We start from the raw sequence: 27,477 nt of genomic DNA, 5'->3' as shown, positions 1-27,477 counted from the left end.
GCAGTTGTTAATGCAGACACTAGAGAGCAGAAGCGCTCCTCGGCGCTCTGCTCTTACTCATAAACTTACTGCAGAAGAATAACAGCGTACCGCTGTTGAAACAAAATGGCGGACGTGGAAATGGATTTACGGAGCAAGAGGCTGAATAACGGGTAAGAACACGTGCGTTGTATAACTTCATCAACAACGCATTTTAGAGCCTAGATGGGGGTGTTTAAGGAAAATGGACAGATATTGTCAGGGTTGTGTTGCTCTCATAGTAAACTGCGAGGGTTTTGATATCTGCTTTTATGTCCGGCTAGTGTTAGCATGCTAATGCTAAATTCTCTCAACCAGCCAGTTGACAAGAATCATTTGTTAGAAATGATTTCGGTTAGTTCTGTGGAATTTTCACTTTTAAAAGCCTACCACATTCTATGAATTTAAGCATGTTATTTGGTTAGCTTATTTCGCAAGGTATCCGTAGTTAGTCTCGATATGATCAACACGCTCAGTTTGTTGGTTATCTCTCCGAATATACAAAATTACTATGTAAGTTAAACCATAAAGTTGTAAAGTAGTAAAGAAGTAATTTATCATCATAGTCCCTAAGCACTTTAACAAACGTATCTAACGTTATATAAATTTGCTGTTGAGTTATACGGTCAATATGTGTGTCCTTGTGAAGAACACCGCGTTGCCTTTACGAACATAACAAAACCTCAGCATGTTATTTGGTACTGAAATATAAGCGCGAAAAATGTGCGTTTAAAGAAATAATTGCTTTTAAACATCTATGATTAAGTAAAACTGAAATCTTGTATATATAATCCTTTTCTTTTTACATTAAGTTTTACTGGTTCTGTTTGTTAATGTGCTTGTTTATATGCTTGTGGTGTTTATATTTTCAGGTCAGAGGATTTGGAGAGTCCAGAGAAGAGCGGGAATGAGGATGAAAATGGTGAAATGTCTGGAGAGGATGAAGAGGAGGGTGAGGAGGAAGCAGAGGTGAATGGAGAAAAGCAAGAGAGCTGTTCTAAACATCACAGCAGCAGCGGCAGCAAACACAAGAAAAAGAAACACAAGCACCGTAGCAAGCACAAAAAACACAAACATGCATCTGAGGAAGATAAGGACCGCAAACGGAAACATAGACACAAACATAAGAAGCACAGACGCAAAGAGGAGCCGTCCTCTTTGCCGTCTGGGGCCATCAACAGAAGGGCTGAGGATGGCTCCCCTTCTCTGGGCAATGCAGCCCTGGATGACAAGGCCCTTCTTGAAGATCTGGAGAAACAAAGAGCACTGATTAAAGCTGAGCTGGACAGCCAGCTGATGGAGGGGAAAGTTCAGTCAGGAATGGGCCTAATTCTACAGGGTTACAATTCTGGCTCTGAAGAGGATGGAGAGGGACAGAGGGCACGTAACGGGGAACAACGGCAAAGAGGTCACGGGGCCAGAACCCGCTCGCCCAAAGACCAGATTAGCAGGGGGGGTAGATCCCGACGGGACTCAACAGACACCAGCAAACCAATCGCTAAACGACGCAGTCGCAGCCGTTCCCGAGAGAGAGCCGGGAGAGACGCTAAGCTTGAACGAACGACCAAAAGTGCAAAAGAGACAGTTAAGGAGCATAGCAAGTCAAAAGAGAAAAAACGCTCCCGGAGCAGGGACAAATCCAAGGAGCGCGGGAGGAGGTCCCAGTCCCCATCTACGAGAAGATGCTCTGCAGAGAGAAAACCAGACCAGAAGGGACATTCTGATCGCCGTTCTTCTCCTCGTACTGAAGAGAAGCGGGAACAAGCCAGGCAGAGATCAGGCTCACAAGGGCGCAAGAGCCGGTCGCAAGATCGACGATCTCATTCGAAAGATGCCCGGTTGGGTCGATCAGAAACTGACAGAGAAAAGAGGCCAGGAAAGTCTCCATCCAAAGACACGTCTTCTGGGAAAGAGAATCGGTCGCCTCATCAACGACGAGCTCTTAGCCCTCAACGCCGACGCAGTTCCTCTCCTCGCCACAGGGACCGCCAGTCCAACCAGCCCCCCTCGGGTTCTGCGGACCGGAGCTCTAAACTGAGCCACTCGCCGTCTAGGAACAGATCACCAGCCAGGAGAGCACGAAGCCGCTCGAATGAGCGCCGGAGAGATTCCCCTTCCAGGTAATCATCAGCACACCTTCTATTAAGAGAAAAATTAGGGTAAATGTACCTATTAAGCTCACCAAAATCTACACTGAGACATTTTTAGTGCACAGGATATTGGTTTCAGTACTAGAAGTTATGTTAAAATAAAATATTAATCTCTCTCACAATATTTAATTTTATTTTAATTGACAAAAGCATTTCAATTAAGATGTACATCATTAAATGCAAAAAGTCTGTCTGTGCTTAATGGGTACATTTTTGTACCCTTTAAGCACACCCCTGTTGCCATTAAGCTCACAACATGTTGTATTAAAAATTCTTGTTTATTTTAAACAAACTTTTTAAGAATTGAAAATTGTTTTATTTGAAGGTACAGAGTCAATTACAAAACACTAAAATCAAGCAACAAGGCATTTAATTTGATCAGTTATATATTATAATTCCTGACCGGTGTTTTGTTCTGTCCTCTGCACTGCAGTTCATCATTACGTCATGGGTCAAGTCAGAGTTCACTCTTTCGCCATAAATCGATGTGTACGGCCATCTGTCAGAAGCTAGTTATTTTAGTTTTTAAAGTTTTAAATATGGATATTTTTCTAACACAAATGCATCGCTTCACTTCAGAAGGCCTTTATTAACCCCGGAGCTGTGTGGATATCTTTTATGATGGATGGTTGTACTTTTTTGGGCTTCAAAATCTCATCCTCTATTTACTGTCATTATAAAGATTGGAAGAGCCAGGATATTATTTAATATAACTCTGATTGTATTCGTCTGAAAGAAGAAAGTCATATACACCTTAGGATAGCTTGATGTTGAGTAAATTATGGGGTCATTTTTATTTTTGGGTGAACTAACCCTTTAAAGCTGTGAAAATAAGTTATTAATCATTTTATAAAGGTTAACTTAAAGTGACAAATATCAGTTAATATTTAAAGTCTGTTTATGAAGTATTTACATAGATGTTTAATGTGGATGAGCCTAAAGGGAGTACACTGAGCTTAATTGGAGCAGCAACAATTTAATAAATATTACATTAAATTTAAAGGACAAGATTTTGTGAAATTAATAATCTAGGTCATGTATTAAGTTTATACATATTTTAATATGAACAACTATTATTGACAGTATCTATGAAATTATACTTTTTCTTATTGATGTCACACTGAAGCTGTGTGATTTTTTTTTTTTTTTTTTTTTTTTTTTTTTTTTTCATAGTAGTGCACTCTTTAATCTCACCTTACCTCACAATAATATGAAGTCTTTAAAAATTGCAGCATTGTAAAACCACAGACCATCAATAAACTGTAAATGTATAATAATATGGATGTAAAAGTACAAGCCAGTAAAGTAATATATTAGTGTAGCAAACAATCTTATACATCTAGTAAGCTAACTATGTTCTGTAGCATCTGCGCTATGTTGCATAAATCTAAATCTTTTGGATCTAACTGTAATTATTTTCCACATGCAGGTTCTAGGTTATAATATGCAAAAGTCTAAACCAGTGGTTCCCAACCTTTTATACGCCAAGGCACTGGGTAGTGTTGTCGCGGTACCAAAATTCCAGTAGTCGGTACCAATTTCGGTACCACAGCAAAATCTATTGAAACTATTTTATATAGCCTATTTTAAAAACATTAAATATGATTTGGAGTATATATATATATATATATATATATATATATATATATATATATATATATATATATATATATATATATATATATATATATATATATATATATATATATATATATATATATATATATATATATATATATATATATATATATGTGTATGTGTGTGTATATATATATATATATATATGTGTGTATATATGTGTATATATATATATATATATGTGTGTGTATATATATATATATATATATATATATATATATATATATATATATATATATATATATATATATATATATATATATGTGTGTGTATATATAGGCTACTTCAATGAAATACATTTTGAAATATAAAAAACTTAAAAAAAAAATAAATGCTCAAACATACATTTTGTACTGTTGAAAAAACCAGCATAGGTTTTGAAGCTGGTATTCTGGTCAAATGCTGGTCCATGCTATTCCTAAACTGGACCTGGACCAGCTCAAACCAGCATACCAGCTTCAAAATCTACCTTACCAGCATGCTGTTTTTTTTCAACAGGGGTAACAGGCGTGCGTGTTTATAAAAAATGAGCTATTCTGTCAGTGAAACAGCCTGTAAAACTATGAAATAAATATCGGTAAATAATGGTAACCTAAATAATAAAAAATTTAAATATTATTTCAATAAATATTTGTTTATTTCCACACAAAGATGCGTCATATAGCCAAAGTCCCGTTATTCTATAGTCTTTGATATAGCCGCTTAGCGCTCTGAGAGGGATGGGGGACAGGAGCAGGAAAGAGACCATTTCTTTTTAATAATATTTTCATATTATCTCCTGATGTTACAAGCAACTGACACTTGTTGTAAAAGGTCTGAAGAGTGAGTTTTATCTTCAGCAGGGGCAGGACATTCAGGCTGTGTTTGATTTTGCGCTGTCAGAGAAAACGAAAGTAAAAATCACCAGTGTGTGTGAAACGCTCTAACGTATATATAAACTTGACGCACCTTATAAAGTCTAATAACAAGCACAAAATGTGTTAAATAGAAACTGACGTGCAAGCAAAAAAGTTTCTGTCCTACAGTGTTTTTTTTCTACTTTACCACAGTAAAGAATGCGAATATAATAGGCCTAATTAAAAGCGAACCAAAGGAAGAAACGTTTATGCGTGAGTGAAGATTTTGGAAAATAAACAGAGATTCCATGTTCAGTGGAATAACTAATGGAATATTGTTAAATTCTCTGATAATCAGGTGACCAGATCGCGATTGACAAAACAGAATACAAATCTTAAATGTATGGACTCGCGTACCTCTCTCATTCGGCATGAACCAAAATGTTTCCATGGATGCGATGTCACATTTAATTGCTAACCTATTATTTCTTCTATAAACAAAGCTTTGTGCTTCACTCGTGTCATATTCACGTAAAACTGCCACAGTCCTATCAGTGGGTACCGAATATACCCGGAATCTCGGTACTACCAGTACTACAGAAATTCTGGTATCGTCACATTTTCAAAATTTCAGTACCGACTTGGTACCGAAGTACCGGTACTTTTGACAACACTAATATACTATAAGTCAAAAAACTTACATTTTGGTTCCGTGGGGACTTTAAGATATAACTGACTGTGCTTATGTAAACCTTGTGTGAATTTGACAGTAGGGCTGTGTATTGCCAAGAATCTGGCGATACGATATATTCTGATATACTGCAATACTGTAAGAAAGGCGTTATATTGTGATATTTCTTTTTTTAGAAAGAGGATCTAATTTTAGAAAAAAAAAACCTCATAAAAAACACACCACCATATGCATAAAACCTCACAAAAACTTTATTTTATTTAATCAAGATGGTATCATTTGTATTTATATCACTAAATACATTGCACTTTTGTGCAGTCTAAGTAAAGGGAAAATAGTAAAGTGACTGCAGGATTCTTTAGGTGTATGTTTTAAACTTAGGTTCACATTATAGCAGTTTTTAATTTTTTAGTTTTTTATTTAATACTGTAAAGCTGCTGCTTTAAAGCAATCTATTGTATAAAGTGTTATTTAAATAAATGTGCCTTCACTGAAGTGCTGAACAGAGCTGGTGCAAACATATCCATATTGCTATGACCAGGTGCTTTCTGTGACCAGGTTGTCACTTTTGTTTATTTTGTTTTGTTTATTTTGTTACTGAGAGGAAAGCATGCAGTACATATTACATATTCTCTTGAAATACATCTCAGCAGCGCGGATGGCGTCGGGATGTTAAGTGAGCTCTCAGATTCAATGCGTTACCGAGTTTTGATTTTAACATGGCCTATTTTGCAAACATGATTCTTGTCGATCTCCTTAGTGGTTTATTTATAGTTGAAGCCAAAATGAATCCACACTTCAGCTCTGTACACTGCGGCATGAGCCGGAATAATTCTATCGTCTTGTGAGCTGGGTTTGCTAATGCTAGCGATGCACGGACGGACAGACCTTTCTCTTCGCGTCAATTTACGCTCTGAGATAACACTGCCATCTAGCGGTTGGATTTAAACCGAACACAAAGCCCTGAATCTTGGATGTAAATAAATAAATATTGATACTGATTTTGAGAATCGATACAATATCGGCAAACATATCACGATATTCACATATATGGATATTTTCTTACACCCCTATTTGACAGTTTAAGCCCAATAAGAAGGAAAGATAACTAGTACTCAAGTGTTGTTTGACAGGCTTTTAGTGTGCACGCTTTGGGTGTGCGTGCTCAGGAAAAGTGCATGTCAGAAAAGCTTGTGAATAAAATGTTTAACCGGTCCGGCAAGGCTTGAAAATGTATGCAAAAATAAACTTTTATGATTGTGAATAACTGCAACATCACATCAGCGTAAGCCTACCTCTGCATTAACGTGACGTGAATGTACGTTGAGTTTAGGGCTGTCACGATTCCTCGATTCAATTTGAGTACTCCATTTTTAAAAATCCTCGATTGCAATTTGCCCATGTCAAGTAACCGGCAAAATACCGGAAGTGATGCATTCCATGGAAGAGAATCCATGAACTGCATTATTAGACCGTTTTTAAGGCTGCATGATGTATTAAAACCATTTAAAAATTATAACATAGCATAGTGCTGTTTAGGGCTGGACGATTAATTCGAAAAGTAATCGAAACCGAAATTCAGAACCTCTAACCGACGTAATTTTCTCATGTTGGTTATTTCAGTTTTTTAATCCTGTTAATATTTCCCACTTAAAAACACTACCACGTGTGTAGCCACATGACTCCGCCCCGTCTAGTCAACACGCAGGTGAACGCCATGTCAACACACAGATGGTGCGCGAGCGGTGAGCCTTGCGTCTTCCCTAAACTTTGTCAGTTGTATGTATTTTAAGGTTTGCCAGTTTGGACATTCTAGAGATTCAGATGATCGGATGTGTATTATATCGAGCTACCATGCTCGTGCAGCTGCATTGTGGCACGAACACTCATACAAACAGTAGCTGCACAAAATGTGAAGATCGCACGCACTGAGAGTAGCAGAAACTAGTTGTCAGCGCTGTCCTGTGATTTATCACTGCAGTAGCTTAGAAACTCAAAAGTTATTATAGCATATATTTTTCTGCTTTTGAAGTAACTATTTACAACCCACAGCTTCACATTTAATAGAGAGATGGTATGACTAATTTACACACGCAGTCGCTCTCATTACGTACGGTGCTAATTTATCTTTATCTGATTTACAACGAGCAGAAATCTGTAAGAAATGTTATGAACCATAGATAAAATAACTGCTGAAATTGAGCTATGTCAGATCACTCTTTCAATATGAAAAAATATCCCACCTTTAATAGTTGAGCATATTTACAGTACAAACCTTGTAAGTGAGCTTTGAGGGCAAAAAAAACTGCAACCCAGAAACTAATAATCATTTTTAAAAAAATCATTCATTAATCGTAATTGAGGTAAAATGTTCAATTAATCAAGGTTTTGATTTTAGGTCATAATCGTCCAGCCCTAATGCTGTTGTGTAATCACTAAAGGCTGCGATTCCCTTAAATAAATATATGCGTTGAGGGTGAAGTGTGACGCTTTAATTATTTACATGTGTGCAGTAGGGTTGTAACGATATACCAGTATGACGGTATATCGCGGTATGAACACGTACGATTATCATATCGTGTACATTTGCTAATTACGGTATTGTAAAAAAATAAATAAGACGCAGAATTTCATTTGCGCATAGACAACAACTTTCTACTTCACTACACTCTAAACTTGCTCCACACATACAGCAGACAATGTCAGAGACAGAAGTTGCTACCTCTATGCCCCGTTGAAAAATAAGTTACAATTTGCATTATGGGAATACTTTAGATATAGAAAAACAAACGCGGGGCTGTCCTCGAGCGTAACTTAGATATCCAAAACCAATGTGGGTGCAAAGTAGGCCTACCTGCAAAAGGAGGAAACACATCAAACATGTTCACCTATATTCGAGAACACCATCCGTGTAGATGCAGGTATGTTCCGTTTATAACTTAGGTCGTATGATGTGCGTGATCGAGAGGGAATCCCGGGATCCAGTCATGAAAATGGAATGTACAGTATAACGCAGCAATGTCAGGTAAAAACGCGCGATTTGTTGGACTGATGAATAAAACGAAAGCAGAGCTGTACAATAAATAAAATCGTGACATGGTCTAGGCGGGGTCTGTGAATATTAAAGCGCAAAAAGACGGCTGTATAAATATATCTGTTTGTTTTGCGTGTCAGTCTGTGTGAATGAGCTGTGCCGTTTCCTGTACTACATACTCAAGTATGTGCGTTGCTCTTATTGTTTTTTCAGTGTTTGCCGTCTCGTTATCAGAGGACATGAACACAAACATATCCACGGTTGCTCTGAGATAGCGCTTAATGAGCATTTCATCATTTTATTTGAGAAAAACCATTGTCAAATACACTGAAACTCAGAGCTCTTCACTACATCCCGTCAAAATAAAAGACCGCTTTTTAACTCGAAGAAATTGACTGAAATTTATTATGATTGTTAAATAGAATGTACTTCTCAAAATAATAATAAGAAAGTTAATTTCATTTTCATCGTTTTGATAATATTTGTATTAAAAAATAAAAGACAGAAGAATTAGTCAAGGCAGAATTTCTGAATTTTAATTATTAATAAAAGATCTTCTAATCCATAATCATTTATTAAATGTGTTTGATTGTTTTTGATTATTGAAATCTGAATAGAGAAAACAAACATTTGAATTCATTTATTGGTCATTTTAATTGATGATATAAATAATAATTGATTGTTTAACACGTATACCGTGATACCGTGATATTTACTCAGACGGTTATCATACCATGGAAATCTCATACCGTTACAACCCTAGCGTGCAGGTTACGAGTTTCTTCCATCTCATAGCAGCTCCGTTCATAGAAGCTTTGCAACTCGATCTTAGCACATGTTTTTGCGTAACGTCTGACATGCTTTGTGTTTCATATGAAATTTTGCACTTTTTTAGATGAGTGGTGTTTCTCAGGAGCATGGTTAAAAAACTAAATTTCTGCATATTCTGTGAGTTTGGGTCACTTATAACGTTCATCTGGGAATGCAATATGTGCCATTTCATCAGATTTGTAATGTAAATCACTTATAAACCTAAGCAAACACAGGAGAATACATATGATTGTAAATATGCAAACTGTTTATCACGATTACAAAATAAGTTTAAACCCTCACTCTGTGTTTGCATGTTTTGATGTCCACATATTCTTGTTTAAGAAATTACAGTGGCTGTAGGGTTGTCACAATACTAATACTATACCAGCTGAAGTATCACGATACCAAGTAGTATCGCGATACCATGCAGTATACAAAATGAACCAAACTTTCATAACATGAAAACAGACCAGATTTTTCTCTGAATACTTCATTAAAGATAATGAATAACAGGCTTTTATTACCAATCAAATGAATCATTGTAAACAAAATTCATCTTAGCACTGCACAGAAGCTGTATGAACTGACATTATCATGTAGCATTTATGCATTTACACTTCAATTACAATTGCATAAATAATGTTATGATATTAATTTTTCAAATATAAAAATCTGAATATAGAAATAAAAATGTTGGTGGAAAAAAATGATAGAATAGATCTACTTTTAGATGGTAAAAAATGATAGAATAGGCCTACTTTTAGATGGTAAAAAATGATAGAATAGGCCTACTTTTAGATGGGAGACTAAAGACGCCAGTAGGTGGCAGCAAGTGTTAATGATTAAGTCAATGAATCATTCAACCGATTCGTTCAAAACGGCTGATTCATTCAGGAACGAAGCAAATGACTGTCTTAATGAATGGATTGAGTCAGTGACTCGCCCAATTTGTTCAAAAACTGATTCATTTAGAAACTAAACAAAAACAGCGCTCTTGCTCGTGTCACGAACTATCAGGAACATTTTTGCCAGCCTATCTTGAAATATCTAACCCTGACTGGTGAGCAGTATGTATATTAAAACACATAATACGTTTAAGATTATAAAATCACGATTGATATGATTGATAAGAACCGAGTGCAAACCTGCTATAGCTTATTGATGAATGGAATTGCATTTGTCTGAATCGTGTTCACAAAGATGTTTCTAGAAACAAACTATTTAATCTTTTCCAGAAGTGGTCAAATGAGCAACGGAAAAACTGTGAGAATTCATTCTTCTATAAAGATTTTATGATGTTAATTAAGTGAATTTCAGACCCTTTCTCCAGATAAAATGCACTGCGAACAACAACGTGCAAGTGCAACTTTATCTCATTGCAAAATTAACTGAAGCATCAGGAAACAAGGCGCTAATTCTACAGAGCATTTATTACACAGGGCACAGCAGACAGTCAACGGCAGTCTCTTGTAATGTTTTTGCAGGCACGCATGTTCAGTTGAAGTGTACCTGCCTCATATACAACATTCCTTATGGTACTGACGATACTACCATTTAAAAAGTACAATGGCATCGCCAGTATTTTGAAGCTTTAGTATCGCGATACTACCGTAGTACCAGTACCGTGCAACCCTAAGTGGCTGTAGCATTTACATCGTAAAGAAGTGGCCAATTATTAAATATTAATTAAACATTTGGCCAGTATTAAGGATTTTATCTGTGTAACAACAATCACTAAAACTTTGGCACCCTCTGCAGTAGGGCTGGACGTTTATGGCCTAAAATCAAAACCTCAATTAATTGAACATTTTACCTCGATTACGATTAATGAACGATTATTATTTTTTTTTTTTTTTTGCCCTCATAGTTCACTGACAAGGTTTATACTGTAAATATGTGACACTTAAACGTGAGATTTTTTTTCTTTTGAAAGAGTGATCAGACATAACAGCTTACTTTCAGCAGTTATTTTATCTAAGGTTCGTAACATTTCTTACAGATTTCTGTTTGTTGTAAATCAGATAACGTTAAATTAGCACAGTACCAGTAAGTAATGAGAGAAATTGCGTGTGTAAATTAGTCATACCATCTCTCTATTAATTGTGAAGCTGTGGGTTGTAAATGGTTCTTTCAAAAGTAGAAAAATATATGCTATAATAAGTTGTGAGTTTCTAAGCTACTTAACTGGACAGCGCTGACAACTAGTTTCTGCATTCCTCTCTATGCGCGCGATCTTCACGTTTTGCGCAGCTACTGTTTGTGTGAGTGTTCGTGCCACAATGCAGCTGCGCGAGCACGGTAGCTCGGAATAATATACATTCAAGCGATTTTAGACGATTGGATGTCCAAACTGGTAAACCTTAAAACAAATACAATTGACAAAGTTTAGTGAAGATGCAAGGCTCACCGCTCGCGCGCCACGTGTTGAACCTCCGTGTTTATGCCACTGACTGAACGGGGCAGAGTCATGTGGCTATACGGTTAGAGATTCTGAATTTCGGTTTTGATTACTTTTCCATTAACCGTCCAGCCCTACTCTGTAGGCATTTGTTATAAAACATAAATCACTTTCTATTTTTATCACAAATCTGATTACTCAAATAATTGTCAAAATAATTGGTAGATTACTCAATTACCAAAATAATTGTTATTGACAGCCCTAGTCGAGTTGTACAATATGTTGGGATAGTCTATGGTTGGGACGGAGGCGACAACTTCAACTGATAAAAATGCACTGTACTACGATACTACTAAGCAGATCGTGGAGACATTTTAATCGTTCATGATCAAAAATTGTAATATCACACATCCCTATTTTACAGTTTGCGCATCTATTTTTAGTCGCAAATGCAAGTGGAACCCTTGCACTGTTGAAAGCTGATCAGAACTAATTTTAGGTTTGATATCAAGGTGCAAGACTGGCCAGTCACTGGGAATCTCCCTTTTGAGTAGATTGTGCCATTAAGGGAGCCAAACATTCACTTTCATTCATCTAATTTTGTTTTTTGGCAGTTTTATAGTCTAAAATGTCTTGTACACTATTAAAAGTCCACTGAAACAACCTGGGGTTAAATTAAAATTCATGCTCTTGTCTTGAATAGCTTGTCAGTTATCAAATTTGATAACTTGTCAGTTATCATCTTTATAGGTCAAAAGGTTGCAGTGCATTTATGAGTTGGTGTAGCTCAGGTTTACCAGAGTGCAAAAGGTTTCCTGTGTGATAAACCTAGGGTCAGAAAAATAGATGGCAAGATTTGACTATTTAGGGAGAATTGGTGTTTTATATGTATCCTGATAACTCCTGGTTACAAACATGACCTATGTAAAATAACTGATCTGAAAAATGCATCATGTCTCTTAGGAAGCGTCCTCGTGTGGATGGAATTGGGAGATCGCGGGAAACGAGTCCAGCTCGGCGCAGAATGAGCCGCTCACCACTCAGACGTAGGTCTGTATCACCACGGAGACAATCTCGCTCCTCCCCCAGAAGGCGAAGTCGATCACCCCTGAGACGCAGGTGAGACACAGTGAGAAATACTGTCTTGAACTGTAGTTTTTGTCAGTGAAACCCAGTCCAGTCTGGTAGTGCTGTAAGATAATTTTGTAATGTACTGTTCTGTATTGGCAGATCTGCTGATAGGGATCGGTTTGGCCGTTCCAGACTGCGACGATCAACTTCCAGAGATCGCGAGAGGAGGAGGAGGAGGCGAAGCCGAGATGAAGACAAGTTTAAAGGCAGTCTGTCAGAGGGTATGAAAGCAGACCAAGACTCCTCCTCTGAAGAAGTGTGAGTAATGGTACTTTTTCAAGGCTTAAAGGGTTAGTTCACCCAAAAATGAAAATTATGTCATTAATGACTCGCCCTCAAGTCGTTCCACACCCGTAAGACCTCCATTCGTCTTCGGAACACAGTTTAACATATTTTAGATTTAGTCCGACAGCTTTCTGTCCCTCCATTGAAAGTGTAGGTACGGTGCACTGTCCATGTCCAGAAAGGTAATAAAAACATCATCAAAGTAGTCCATGTGACATCAGTGGGTTAGTTAGAAGTTTTTGAAGCAACTAAAATACACAGACCCGGAAGAGAAGACAATGCTGAATAAAGTCGTAGTTTTTGTTATTTTTGGACCAAAATGTATTTTAGATGCTTCAAAAACTTCTAACTAACCCACTGATGTCACATGGACTACTTTGATGATGTTTTTATTACCTTTCTGGACATGGACAGTGCACCGTACCTACACTTTCAGTGGAAGAAAAGCTCTCTGACTAAATCTAAAATATCTTAAACTGTGTTCCGAAGATGAACGGAGGTCTTACGGGTTTGGAACGACATGAGGGTGAGTCATTAATGACATAATTTTCATTTTTGGGTGAACTAACCCTTTAAGCCTACTGGGGTTGTCTGTGATGTCAAAAAAAGTTTGAAAAATCACAAAATGAAAAACAGTTGTAGGGTTGGGAATTGAAAATCGATTCCAATTCAGGAAATACTTATAAAATTAAAATGTTGATTCCGCTTATCGATTCCTGTGTACGTATTTTAATGTGGTTTTAAATCATTCAAGCACAAGCAGCAGTGAAAGAGAACTCAGTTCGGAACTCGCACACTGTTTTGTTCGTGCTGGGCACATCCACATTGCGCGCACAAAAAGCCTCTCATATAGTGTGTAATACTGAATTGAATTCTCTTTCGCGTCTTCCTGCATTTGAATGGACAAATACACACACAATTGTCAATATCCTCGTAAACACTTAGGGTTGTGTTTTAAATGAAAGTAAACAGTTGAAAAGAAAACGTGTATATATAACAGTATATTGGATCTGTGCATTAGGTCTTAAAGTGACGGCAGGCTAATAAACTTGCTGTCATCTGTCATTACTGTTAATCAGAGAACAAAAGAAAATCACTCACTGATCTTGACTGAATGAATTTAACTTTAAGGATTAATCTATATTTTATTTATAAAAAATGCAGTGTTATTTTATGTTAGATTTCAGTTTCTGAACTTTGTTCAGTTGTATTTGTGCTATTGCTAATTTGCTTATTTGTTGTTGTATTACTGACTATATACTTGACAATAATGTTTGAAATTTATATTGGTCTAGTTTATTAGTTCTTTAGGCTGCTGTTTTTTTTTTTTTTTTTTTTTTTTTAAATCAGCTGCGACAGAACATTTTGCAAAAAGACAGAAATAAATATGTTTGATATCTAAATGTTTGACTTCATTTTTTTACCATATTGGAATCGAAAATGGGAATCGATAAGAATCGGTTTTGGAATTGGAATCGTAAAATTCAGATGTTGTCAAAATAGGCTGTGGCTGTGAAAATGTAACCTGTTTACTTGAATAATTACTTATAGCATAAAACAATCTTTATTTAACTGAGAAATACTTGAAAGCTCTTTATTCATATTCCTTGTAATATTTGACTTTTAAAATAATTACACTACAATTCAGTAAGATTTTTTTAAAAAGAAATTACTGACAATTTTGATTAATTTTAATGTCCTTGTTGAGTAAAAGTATTAAAGACATGCATAACTTTTTTTTTTTTTTTAGGTATCACTGTTTACCACATTTACAAAGTCTTGATTTTTTTTTTTTTTTTTTTTTTTTTTGTGGTCTACTAAAATAGGTTTTCACACTTTAATGTTCAAAAAACATTATTTTTCACATATTTAAGTTGTTACAGCACCTCTCTTCCTAGTCTGTCATTAACACTGTTTAGTTTAGTTCCTGTCTTTATAAAGCGCATTGGGTCAACTGGTCCAGTGCGTTGTCAATCGCTTCAAATGTGTTTTGGAAATGTCATGCCGCTTACCATAATTACAAGTTTTAACACACTACTAATGCAACTCAACCAGCCCCTTTTTTTTGCATATGCCTTGGGGGGGAATTATTTAGATGAGGAATATTGTGATGTCTTCATTCCTGGAAGAAAACTCAAGACCACAATCTAGGCATTTTAGGGACTTCAGAAACAGTGCTTTCTTATATAAAGATAACTCACTTTGGAGTGGACTTCTTGCTTTGTAACTTTGCAGACTTTTTTATGATCAAACAGCAACGTTACACACTAAAGAAAATTGAAAATGTAAGAAAGCATAAGGACCTCTTTAAACAGCACAACAGTTTTCAACAGTGATGATAAAGTTTCTTGAGCACCAAATGAGCATGATTTCTGAAGGATCATAATAACACTGAAGACTGTTGAAAATTTACCTTTGCAATCACGCAATAATGTAATAAATTATATTTAAAATTAAAAAAATAGAATTTATTTTAAATTGATATTTCACAATATTACTGTTTTTATTCATTTTATTCTATTTAAAATGGTTCCACAAGAGACTCACTTTCAAAAACATTTTAAAAAGTCTTGACTCCCACATTTTTAACTGTAGTGAAAAAATAGCAATTTTTTAGTGTTCAAATTGTTTATTTATCTGATATTTTATTGTAACAACCTTTTTTAAAATATGGTTATTTGCAGTGCTTTACACTCATTGAATCATCTAATTTACATAGTAATGTTAAAGTTGCCATGATGGAAATATGTTTAGGATGGAAGATTTTGATGCAGAAGAGGAGGATGAAGAGGCTCTGATTGAGCAGCGACGACAACAGCGGCTTGCAATCGTACAGGTAACGCAATACAACAATATTACTGAGGCAATGCAACTTCCTTCTATTGAGAGATATGATTTGATTCTAAAACTGTTCTGTTTTGATATAGAAATATAAAGCAGTAAATGAGGACAGTAATATGGGCTCCATGGCATCAGAGCCTAGCAGTCCTCAGAGTAGCACCCGCAGTCGTTCACCCTCCCCTGATGACATCCTGGAACGGGTAGCGGCCGACGTGAAGGAATACGAGCGAGAGAATGTAAACACTTTTGAGGCCAACATCAAGGCCAAGCACAACCTCATCGCTCAGGAGAAAGAAGGTGGCGTACTCTGGCTGAAGTTGGCACATTAGCAGGGTTCTTGCTTGAAGTTTTCAGGAAATGTTTCAGATTGTAGGGACAATTTTTAATCTGGGTGGTCTTTCTCATTATGACATATCAAAGAATCTATAAGCTAATGAATGACTAACTATTTATTGTCTTTTATGCAGGAGCCAACCCAAAGAAGCCCTCAGCACCTGACATGTTCACTGAGTCAGATGACATGTTTGCTGCAGATTTTGACGCAAGTTTATTCAGTTTTTTTGCAGGCCTGAGATTAAACCAGTTTTCAGTTGGTTAATTTTGAGTGATCTGACTTCTGTCTCTCCTTTCCACAGAGTGCCAGACTCAGGGCTGCAGGCATTGGTAAAGACTTTAAGGAGAACCCCAACCTCAGGGACAACTGGACTGATGCAGAAGGATACTACCGTAAGCCTTATTTAAGTTTTTAAATCCAAAGTCTTGCTACTTTCAGAAAGGAAATAGATTTTAAGTGCAAGAATGACTCATTACAAACAATTCTTTTTAGGTGTGAACATCGGTGAGATACTGGAAAAGCGGTATGATGTGTATGGGTACACTGGACAGGGTGTGTTCAGTAATGTGGTCAGAGCTAGAGACACTGCCCGGGCTGGCCAGGAGGTGGCAGTCAAGATCATCCGAAACAATGAACTCATGTAAGTATCCTACTAAACAATGACCATCTCTGTGACTTTGCTTTTTTGTTCTTTTTTTTATATTTTAACACGGGCTGTACCCTAGTGAAAAAAAAGTATACTAAGTATACTTGCAGCAAGACTAATTATTAGTATATTTCAAGTGTGTTAATGATTAGTTCATTTAAAGTTTGCTATTTTGAAACAACTAATTTTGTACTAAGTATATTTAAGTTGAAATTAAGTAGTATTAAAATACAACTTTAAGTATATTTAGTATACTTATGTGTACTAAATTGGAACAACTTCAAGTATACTTAGTACACTTTAAGTATATGTCTGTGTAGGGACTAATTACATGCTTGATTAGTGATATTAAAGTGTACTTAATTTGTGTTATAAGTATACTTTATTTGTGTTAAAAGTATAATTTTTTGTTATAATATACATTGTATTATAAGTATACTTTATTTCTGTTATAAGTATACTTTTATTTGTGTTATAAGTATACTTTATTTCTGTTATGAGTACACTTTGTGTTATAAGTACACTTTATTTGTGATTTAAGTACATTACAAAATAATTACGAGTGTCTTCAGAAACACAAGCAATATACAATGAATATATTATTTTACAGGTAATAGTACTGTATGCTCAGTACCTTTGGCTTATTCCAAATATTAAACATTACACACTTTGCAGTCAATAACAATACACTTTGTTATTACTTATACTTTGTATAATATAGTCAACATTTGAAGCGGATCAAAACCTTTAATCAAAGTTGTCCTAACTTTTTTGATCCACTTCAAATGTTGATTACTGTACTTTGAATTACATAATCTCACACAATACAGTTGTGCTACTATTTAAATACAGTTTAACACATTTTCCCAAAGTTGAATGAATTTGTTTTCAAGGCCATTAAAACAAATAAAATGTAACAACATCACTAATGAAGAGACCTATTTCATTGACAAATCCAATAGTTTTTATTTAAACTTAGATTCAGCAAAACTTACCATGTTTTTCATTAAAGAACCCTAACCCTCTATACACAAATACAAATTACACATTATATTCCATTTTCTGATGAGCTTCTCAGTGTGTCTGATGGCACAATGATGACCGCAGAGACTCGTGAAGAACAGCATCTGTTGACAGAATATACCAAAGATATAAGACAGCATGTTCAACTCTTTATTCACGTTTACAATAGTCTGTCTAAATCCTACATTGAACCAATACTATTTTTGAACAGTAAATGAGGATTAGCAGCAGGGAACTGTATCAGAATGGCATGTCGATATTGTTTTCGGTACATAGTCAAGCATAAAACACTTTATGAATTAATATCGTACAGAATACGAGCCGATATGACCAATCATATGAATGTTTTGGTGCTGCATACAAACGTGCCATAAACCACCACACAAAAACTCAAAAAGGAGATATCAAGCCGAAATATCGCTCTCCGTTTGTTAACGAAAATAAAATAAAGTTTGTTAACTGGTAGACTACAACTCACCTCCCAATAGCAGCACTTTTCTCCGGTTCTTTCAGGATCGCGTAGGCCATTAAATTCCCGGTTGTCGTCGCCATCACGGTCAGGCTGCGATGTCACTTGATTGAACTGGTCAGAATCCCCAAGATTGAGCGATGTATTGCGCTTTCAGTGTTTTATTAAATAAATTACACATTGCGACATTATACTTCACCTGACTGACTGAGCGAGGAGATTCAGACGACGACCGTGACGTCAGCAGCTCTGATTGGCTGAAGGCAGTGAGCAACAAAATCTGATTGGTCACAGACCAAGTTGAAGAGACATTTGAATTCCGATAAGTTTAACCACTCGACATATTTTTTTCGCATTACTTGTGCTGCTGGTGTGTTGTTTAATATAGATTTGTGTGTACGATTGTAAAATGATTCTGCCAGTGTAAACTTAATAAACATTTACACATATTTGGAAATTGTATAGGCTACACTGCATATACTAAATGGGCTTGTAATGCATTCATACTGAAATAAATAGCACAAGTAATATAATGAATTCCAAGGATGAAGAAGTAAACTTAAAAAATATACTCAAATTTAACATTAGATACACTACAACTTCAGGATATTAAATAATATATTTTTTAAATATACTTTCAGTGCATTGTTACAATGATCATTTCCAGCACACTGTTAAAATATGCCTCAAATATATTTTTATAAAGTGCAAATAAATACACTTTTAAAAAATAAACTGAACTTACACTTCAAGTATATTTTTCTAAAATATATTTTTTAGAAAATATACTAAAGTACAATTATTTTAAAGTGTGTTAAAAGTTGCATTGTGAAAATATGATACTAATATACTTTTTATATATTTAATGATAGTACATTTTTTGTTAGTATATTTGCAGTGTACTATAGAAAAAGGGAATATATTTAAAATACAATAAAGTATACTTTTTTTTCACTAGGGTAGGGCTGGACAATTATGGCCTAAAATCAAAATCTCGATTAATTGAACATTTTACCTCGATTATGATTGAGCAATTATTTTGTTTCTTTTTTCTTTTTTTTGCCCTCATTGTTCACTGACAAGGTTTGTACTGTAAATATGATTGACCATTAAAGGTGGGATATTTTTTCCTATTGAAAGAGTGATCTGACATAACGGTTCACTTTCAGCAGTTATTTTATCTATGGTTTGTAACATTTCTTACAGATTTCTGCTTGTTGTAAATCAGATAAATTAGCACAGTACCAGTACGAGTGATTGCGTGTGAATTAGTCATACCGTCTCTCATTTCATTGTGAATCTGTGGGTTGTAAATGGTTACTTCAAAAGTAGTAAAATATATGCTATAAGTTTTGAGTTTCTAAGCTACTTTAGTGATAAATCACAGGACAGCGCTGACAACTATCTCCGTTCCTCTTTGTGTGCGCGATCTTCACGTTTTGCGCAGCTACTGTTTGTATGAGTGTTCTTGCCACAATGCAGCTGCGCGAACGCGTTAGCTCGATATAATAATACACATCCGATCGTCTAATCGCTTGAATGTCCAAACCATAAAACAAATAGGCTACAACTGACAAAGTTTAGGGAAGTCGCAAGGCTCACCGCTCACGCACCATCACTATGTGTTGAACCGGCGTTCACCTCTGTGTTGCTTTTATGCCACTGACTGGACGGGGCAGAGTCATGTGGCTATACATGTGGCAGTATGTTTTTAAGGGGGAAGTATTAACAGGATTAAAAAAACGAAATAATTGACATCGGAAAATCACGTCGGTTAGAGGTTCTGAATTTCGGTTTCGATTACTTTTCGATTAATTGTCCAGCCCTAATGTGTTGTCAATTTTAACACATTAATTTAGACCCCGCATCCGACCCCGGCTCAGACCTGTGTACATTGAGTTTAGTTACAACCATGATGCAGGGCAATGACTGACTGCATGATTGAAGCCTATTAGAATGCAGTTAATGCCACTAAAATAATTCAAGATGAGTGCAAAAAAAAATTCTCATATTTATATAATATATAGTTTAGCAAAACCACATGAGCTAGAGTGCAGATTTCCCCCCCAAATATCTGCACCATTGCAAATGTGATATTAATTTTATACAACAGTTCAGTAAACAAGAAGTTAACATTGTGTAACAATATTGACAATATTGTCTAAAATGTCTGTTTTTGCTCAATTTCGGCAATGAAAATAAAGTCACTGCAGAATTGTTGTTTCCAAGCAACAAACAGCAGTCATTGATTCAGTGACCCATTCATAAAGACGGTTTACTTGCTTTGTTCCTAAATGAATCATCCATGTGAATGAAACGGTTTAATTAATTACTGAAGACAGTTACTTAAGACAGTGATTTGCCACCACTCATGGTTTTAGTTTCATATTTATCATAGTATAGCATATAGCATTTAATTTTTTATTCATATTCATGCCACCAATGCTGCATTAGTCTATGTAAATATTCCTAAATGCTAAAATTCATTTGTCTAATTGCAGGCAGAAAACGGGACTGAAGGAGCTTGAGTTTCTGAAGAAGCTGAATGATGCAGATCCTGACGATAAATTTCATTGTTTGCGTCTCTTCAGACACTTTTACCACAAACAGCATCTCTGTTTGGTGTTTGAACCTCTCAGGTACTTCAGATTTCTGCTCTGTGTGTGTGTGTGTGTGGGAGTGTGTTGTTGAAATCAACAAATCGTCCCCTTGGAATTATAAGGTTCTATCTGCATTCTGAGCAGTTTTGAGATATTGAGCTTCAAAGTTTTTGCATTCCATATAGCAAAATTTATATGGGGAACAAGTTTAGTTCATGCATGAAAATGACAGAGATGCTAAATGTATTCTAACTGTACAATATCAAAATCCTCTCGGTTTTGTAAATGGGGATTTTTGGAACAGGTCAAATGCAGATAGAACCTTCTAATTCTAAAAAATCACTTTCTGCTTGGCATAATTACAAACGAGCCGATTCCAGGTTGCGGCCCCTTTAAATCGCGCGCTCTCCACCCCCTCCCGAGCTCTCGACTCTATTACAGCATAAACAAAGTTTACACAGCTAATATAACCCTCAAAATGGATCTTTACAAAGTGTTCGTCATGCATACTGAATGTATGCGTCGGATTGTGTGAGTATTGTATTTATTTGGGTGTTTACATTTGATATTGAATGAGTTTGAGGCTATGCTCTGTGGCTAACTGGCTAGCACTACACTGTTGGAGAGATTTATAAAGAATGAAGTTGTGTTTTTGCATTATACAGACTGCAAGTGTTTAATAATGAAAATAACGACGGCTCTTGTCTCCGTGAATATAGTAAGAAACGATGGTAACTTTAACCACATTTAACAGTACATTAGCAACATGCTAATGAAACATTTAGAAAGACGGTTTACAAATATCACTAAAAATAACATGTTATCATGAATCATGTCAGTTATTATTGCTCCATCTGCCATTTTTCGCTGTTTTCCTTGTTTGCTTACCTAGTCTGATTATTCAGCAGTGCACATCCAGACGTTCTGCCCTTGTGTAATACTAACTGCCCTTGTGTTATGCCTCAATCATGGGCTGGCATATGCAAATATTGGGGGCGTACACCCCGACTGTTACGTAACAGTCGGTGTTATGTTGAGATTCGCCTGTTTTCCGGAGGTCTTTTAAACAAATGAGATTTATATAAGGAGGAGGAAACAATGGAGTTTGAAACTCACTGTATGTCTTTTCCATGTACTGAACTCTTGTTATTTAACTATGCCAATATAAATTCAATTTTTAATTCTAGGGCACCTTTAAGTTTATGAACCACTTGCAGAATCTGTGAAAATGTGAATAATTTTAACAAAATAAGAGGGATCATACAAAATGCATGTTATTTTTTTTTAGTACCTTCCTGAGTAAGATATTTTACATAAACAATGTTTACAGAAAGTCCACAAGACAAAAAAATAGCTGAATTTATAAATATGACCCAATTCAAAACTTTATGAACCCTTGATTCTTAATACTGTGTGGTTACTTGGATGATCCACGACTTTTTTTTTTTTTTTTTTTTTTTGGTGTGATAGGGATGCACCGAATATTCGGCCACCGAAAATTTTCAGCTGAAAATGGCCCAAAAGTGCATTTTCGGTTTTCGGCCGAAAGACTTTTATCACCGAAACAATACGGCCGAAATGTTGTGATGACGCAAACAGAAACCGCGAGATCAGCTCCTCTGATGCATCTGTAGCGGACGCTATTCCTTTAATCGCAGCACTAAAGCGTCTCATAAGCAAAGTGGTTGAGATGGACCACGGAGTGAAAACAATGAAAAGTACACTCTTAGAGTCTGTCAGCACGTTTCACTGAGATCTATTCGGATCCTCGGCACTTCATCGCGACTGTATTTGATCCACGTTATAAAGACCATTACTTTGATGCGGAAATAAAGCAGCGAGCACGAGAAATGATCCAGGCCGCGCCGCCGCGATGGATGCAGAGAACCCGCGTGGAGACGGAGACGGAGCAGCGCCCAGCGCAGGAGAAGGAGATCAGAGCGCAGAAAAGAAGACTCGTCTCTCTGCACCAGATGAGGGGCATGCACCCTCGTTGTCTGATATGTTCAGTTAGTGTTCGACTTAAAGTCCCAAAATGTACACAACTTAAAAGAAACATCACAATGTAAATAAGTTGTCACAGAATAAGAATGTGAATAACTAAATGTTGACAAAAATGTCAGATAGAACCTTAAATTCCAAGGGTATGAAATATCTGTGAGCCACCTCAATATATCACATTAGAAAATTGGTAAGGATGCAGTATATTAATTGATTTGTATTTTAAATTTGAACTTTCTATTCATCAAAGAATCCTGAAACAAAATGTATATGTACATTCCACAGAAATATTAAGCAGAACAATGGTTTTCAACACTGATATTGTTTCTTGAGTCTCTAAATCAGCATATTAAAATTATTTCTGAAGGATCATTTGACACTGAAGACTGAAGTAATGGCTGCTGAAAATATAGCTTTGCCATCACAGGAATAAATTACATTTTAACATATATTAAGTTAGTAAAACCAGTAATTTGTAAAATATTACTATTTAAAAACTTTTTTTTAATTCATTTTTAACCTTTGGTGTAAATTCATAGATGCATGTACGATTTTACATTCTTTATGTGAAATAAGGCATCAAAACATTTTATAAATGAATAAAATGAATGTTTTGTACTTTTAAACCTTGAAATGGAAAAAAGAGTGCTCTATTTGAATTGGGGAGAAAAGCCACCTTGTATTATCTGTTTGCCTTATCAGCCTAATCACATATTCTGATAATAAATATCAGGTAACAAATATGAATATTAATGTTGATAAGGTCAATAACATATAATGCATCACTAATAATCTCAAAGATAATGCAAGAGTTATTCTCATCTGTTTTTCGCCATTTTTGTGTCTCGCAGTATGAATCTGCGGGAAGTGCTGAAGAAGTATGGTAAAGACGTAGGGCTACATATCAAGGCAGTGCGGTCCTACAGTCAGCAGCTCTTTCTGGCCCTCAAACTACTGAAACGCTGCAACATCCTTCACGCTGACATCAAACCAGACAACATATTGGTTCGTATCATCTGTATAGCCCTTTACTCAGATAGACTTCACTCACTCACTCGCTTTTCTGTCCGCAGGTAAATGAGTCAAAGACCATTCTTAAACTCTGTGATTTCGGCTCTGCGTCTCATGTCGCCGACAATGAAATCACTCCCTACTTAGTCAGCAGATTCTATAGGGCACCTGAAATTGGTAAGTTGCACTGTAATTGTGTGATTGAGTGATTGCACTGCACAATTACTGCAGAACATGTGGGCCAAGTAATTGGAACTAACTCTCTCTTCCTTCCTAGTCATTGGTAAACCATATGATTATGGCATTGATATGTGGTCAGTCGGCTGTACCCTGTATGAGCTGTACACAGGTAAGATCCTGTTCCCTGGCTCCTCCAACAACCACATGCTGAAACTGGCCATGGATGTGAAGGGCAAGATGCCTAACAAGGTATCGTGAATTCACACAGTTTCTACTGAGATTCCACACTTATTCTTTATCATTACTAAAAAAAGAGAGATTATCACACTGGTCATAAAACATTAACTACTAGCCTTAGTTTAGATGGAAAGCATCTCAAGCTGACTAGCTGAAAACGTTACTGCAGCTACATTCATTAACTCTTTCCCTGCCATTGACAGAATTTTCTGGCAATCCATTTTTACATTATACACTAGGGGGCACTATTACGCATCATCTGAAAGAGTACAGAATCTCCAGATCAAAGTGCCAGCGAAGCAGAAACAAGCAATAGAAGCACATATAGGGCTTCCCTCAGTTCTTGCCATTTCTGAAAAGTCAAGCCAATGTTTATTCTCATTTTATAACGAGCTCTGTCAGGTTTTTTTTTTGCAACAGACTCTGCATTTTTTTTTTTTTTTTTTTTTTTTTAAACGGGTAATTCCCCGGAGGTTCAAGATTTAGCGTGCTCCGTCATCCTTTCTCACTCGCTGTGACAACTAACCTATGCCATTCTCACGCCATTTATGCATCAAAATAACTGGAGCAACTTTTCTCTTTTTACGGATAAGATGAGACATGCACGGGCGAGTGACGCATGTACACAATTTCCCACAAAAACAAACATAAACGCTTATAACAGGCTTACCATAGTGAATCAAGGTAAGACATAAACATGTTTTGGAAGAAGTATTGATGTATTGACTCATTAATTTGTTAATTTTGAAGGAAAAAAGTTACAGTGTACCTTTTTAAATAAAATGTACTTTTACTCACTTTATTATAGTATTTAAGAGCCCATCCACAAAGAGACGTTTAGATTTATACGTAAAAATTGTGTATCGTATAGGTGTTTTGTCCAGAGTGATCCGGCGTTTTGGGAGTCTGAAACCGCTATTTTTTTTTTTTAAACCAGGTCCCAGAGTGGATAAATCTGAAAACGACACCCTTGCGTTTTCATGTGTACAGCCAATCCATATATTTTATGAAACGATGATATCACCCCACGTCTCGACCCTAGTCAGACACCGCTATGTCGCATAACAGCAACAACAACAATAATAGCGGACTACATGCTTGTGTGCCACAGCTACTAAGCCTATTAGCTTTACTTAAAGTAAAGCTTTATTTCTAAGCTTTACTAAATTATATATACAGGATGCAAGGTTTATGCGCATGCTCCAAGTCTTATTCTCCGTTTTTAGTGTATCTCTGGCAGAATTACAGCACCACATACTGATCTGGCACATATACTACGTCGTTTTGAGTTGGTTTCAGTGGTTCCGTGTGTACACAGATATTTCTTAAGATGAGGAAAAAAAAAATGGATAGAGAAAGCTCTGGCTTTGTGTGGATGTGACCTAAGTCTCTTCTTACAAGGTGTTTTATTTTTCATTTTTGTGTAGATGATCCGGAAAGGCTTGTTTAAAGACCAACATTTTGACCAGAACTTGAACTTCCTGTACATAGAGGTAGACAAAGTGACTGAAAGGGTATGTTCTCAGATCTCACATGTATTTTCTATGTATTTTCTAGTTTACTCTAATTTAATTTACACAACTATGATATCAGCACACACATCTGCTTCCTGTTTTATACCCTTCTCTTGCACTTTCTTTTAATCTTTCAGGAGAAGGTAACTGTGATGAGCACTATTAACCCCACTAAAGACCTGCTTGCGGACATGATCGGAGGTCAGAGGTTACCTGAGGATCAAAGGAAAAAGGTCATGCAGCTGAAGGATCTGTTGGATGGGACTCTGATGCTGGACCCTGCTAAACGCATCAGCATCAACCAGGCCCTGCAGCACCCTTTCATTCAGGAGAAGATATGACACTTTCACCTCTGACCTTTGACCGTCCATTGTTCCAGGACTGAGCCAATAGACTCCCAAATGAGAATGTTCGGAATCATCACAAGACTTTAAATTTTCTATTTTTATTCATGTTTTTCTAGTGATTTTTCTTTTGCCCAGTCATTTGATTCAAATCTCTCAGAATGATCTTGTTTTTATTGTACATATGCACACATTGTCATTCAATGAGAGAGAGAGAGAGGGAGAGAGAGAGGCATGTTTATTGGGTATCGGGCTTTGTCTTATTTAACTTCAGAAGTGACCGAACTGTGCAGAGCACAAAGGTTAAAAGGTTAGTTGAGTTCAGATATTGAAATGGCTTGGCCAGCACATCAGAGGGGTCTTTAAAGACCAATTATTTTTGACATTAGCAGATTATAATCCAAATGTGTCACTTTTGTTGACTAATTAAACCAGTGGCTTCAGTTTTGATTCCTTTTATGTAATCAGAGTGCACTGGTGTCAAACTGCTCATTTGCTGGTTAGTAACTTCATACAGTCTCCTTCCTATTGAAAACAATACACAATAGTTCATCACATACAGTTGTTTAAAAATATTGGTTTTGGTGTAGTACATTTACCTCAAAGTGGTACTGTAGCTCACACTAGAAATTTTCTTGTCTCATTTTATTGACTTTACGAGCCTGTCCTAATTAGGAGATTGATTTTATGAATAATTTAATTTACAAGAACTTTTGAATTAAATCTTAGTAAGTGGATAAGTTGTCACTTTTAGACAGTCAGCTAAATGGCCAATTTGCCTCTCTTCACTTTTTCCAAATGTCCAAAGGTCTAGTTTTAATTCGAAAGATCTACTTTTTGGCTCATTCATTTCTAATGTTGTCCATCAGCAAACTGTTATTACTAGTTATTTCTGAGGTTTGAATATTTGTATACAACTTCAGCATACCAGTAATTGCACCTGTCAATGTTTGTATTCAAAGTCCCTAAAGTAAAGGTTCTGATAGGAAGTGCCTCCCTTTTGTGACCGAATTGAACCATAATAGAAAGCCTCTCACAGATGGGTCCTGACAAACCGATGATCATTTATTTCTCAATGTAAATACTTAACAGTTTTTGCTATGTAAAACATGTTTGGGTTTTTTTTTTTTTTTTTTTTTTTTTTTTTTTTCTATTTGGGAAATAAATTGTTGGGGTTTTTGTTTTGGGTCATAATAAACTCGAAAGATAGGATTGTGAAGGAAAATGACACCTTGAGTGTTATCATTTTAGTAATAAAAGGTTTCATCTTTCTGATGTTTTAA

The 27,477-nt window shown here is 36.0% G+C and overlaps 1 protein-coding gene across 1 annotated transcript; it reads left to right on the top strand.

Moving 5' to 3' along the window:
- prpf4bb (pre-mRNA processing factor 4Bb) lies at positions 1-27,477 on the top strand. The gene is made up of 15 exons (XM_048152094.1): positions 1-152; positions 891-2,138; positions 12,542-12,697; positions 12,809-12,967; positions 15,749-15,830; positions 15,922-16,132; positions 16,303-16,376; positions 16,471-16,561; positions 16,662-16,809; positions 20,809-20,946; positions 23,760-23,913; positions 23,982-24,096; positions 24,197-24,348; positions 25,764-25,850; positions 25,988-27,477. Exons 1-15 carry the CDS (start codon positions 106-108, stop codon positions 26,189-26,191), a joined length of 3,066 nt encoding a protein of 1,021 aa, XP_048008051.1. The 5' UTR covers positions 1-105; the 3' UTR covers positions 26,192-27,477.

The sequence above is a fragment of the Megalobrama amblycephala genome, linkage group LG13 (genome assembly GCF_018812025.1).
Source record: "Megalobrama amblycephala isolate DHTTF-2021 linkage group LG13, ASM1881202v1, whole genome shotgun sequence".
Classification (NCBI taxonomy): Eukaryota; Metazoa; Chordata; class Actinopteri; order Cypriniformes; family Xenocyprididae; genus Megalobrama; species Megalobrama amblycephala.
The sequence above is the reverse complement of the archived record's forward strand: the minus strand, read 5'-3'. Positions and strand labels throughout refer to the sequence as shown.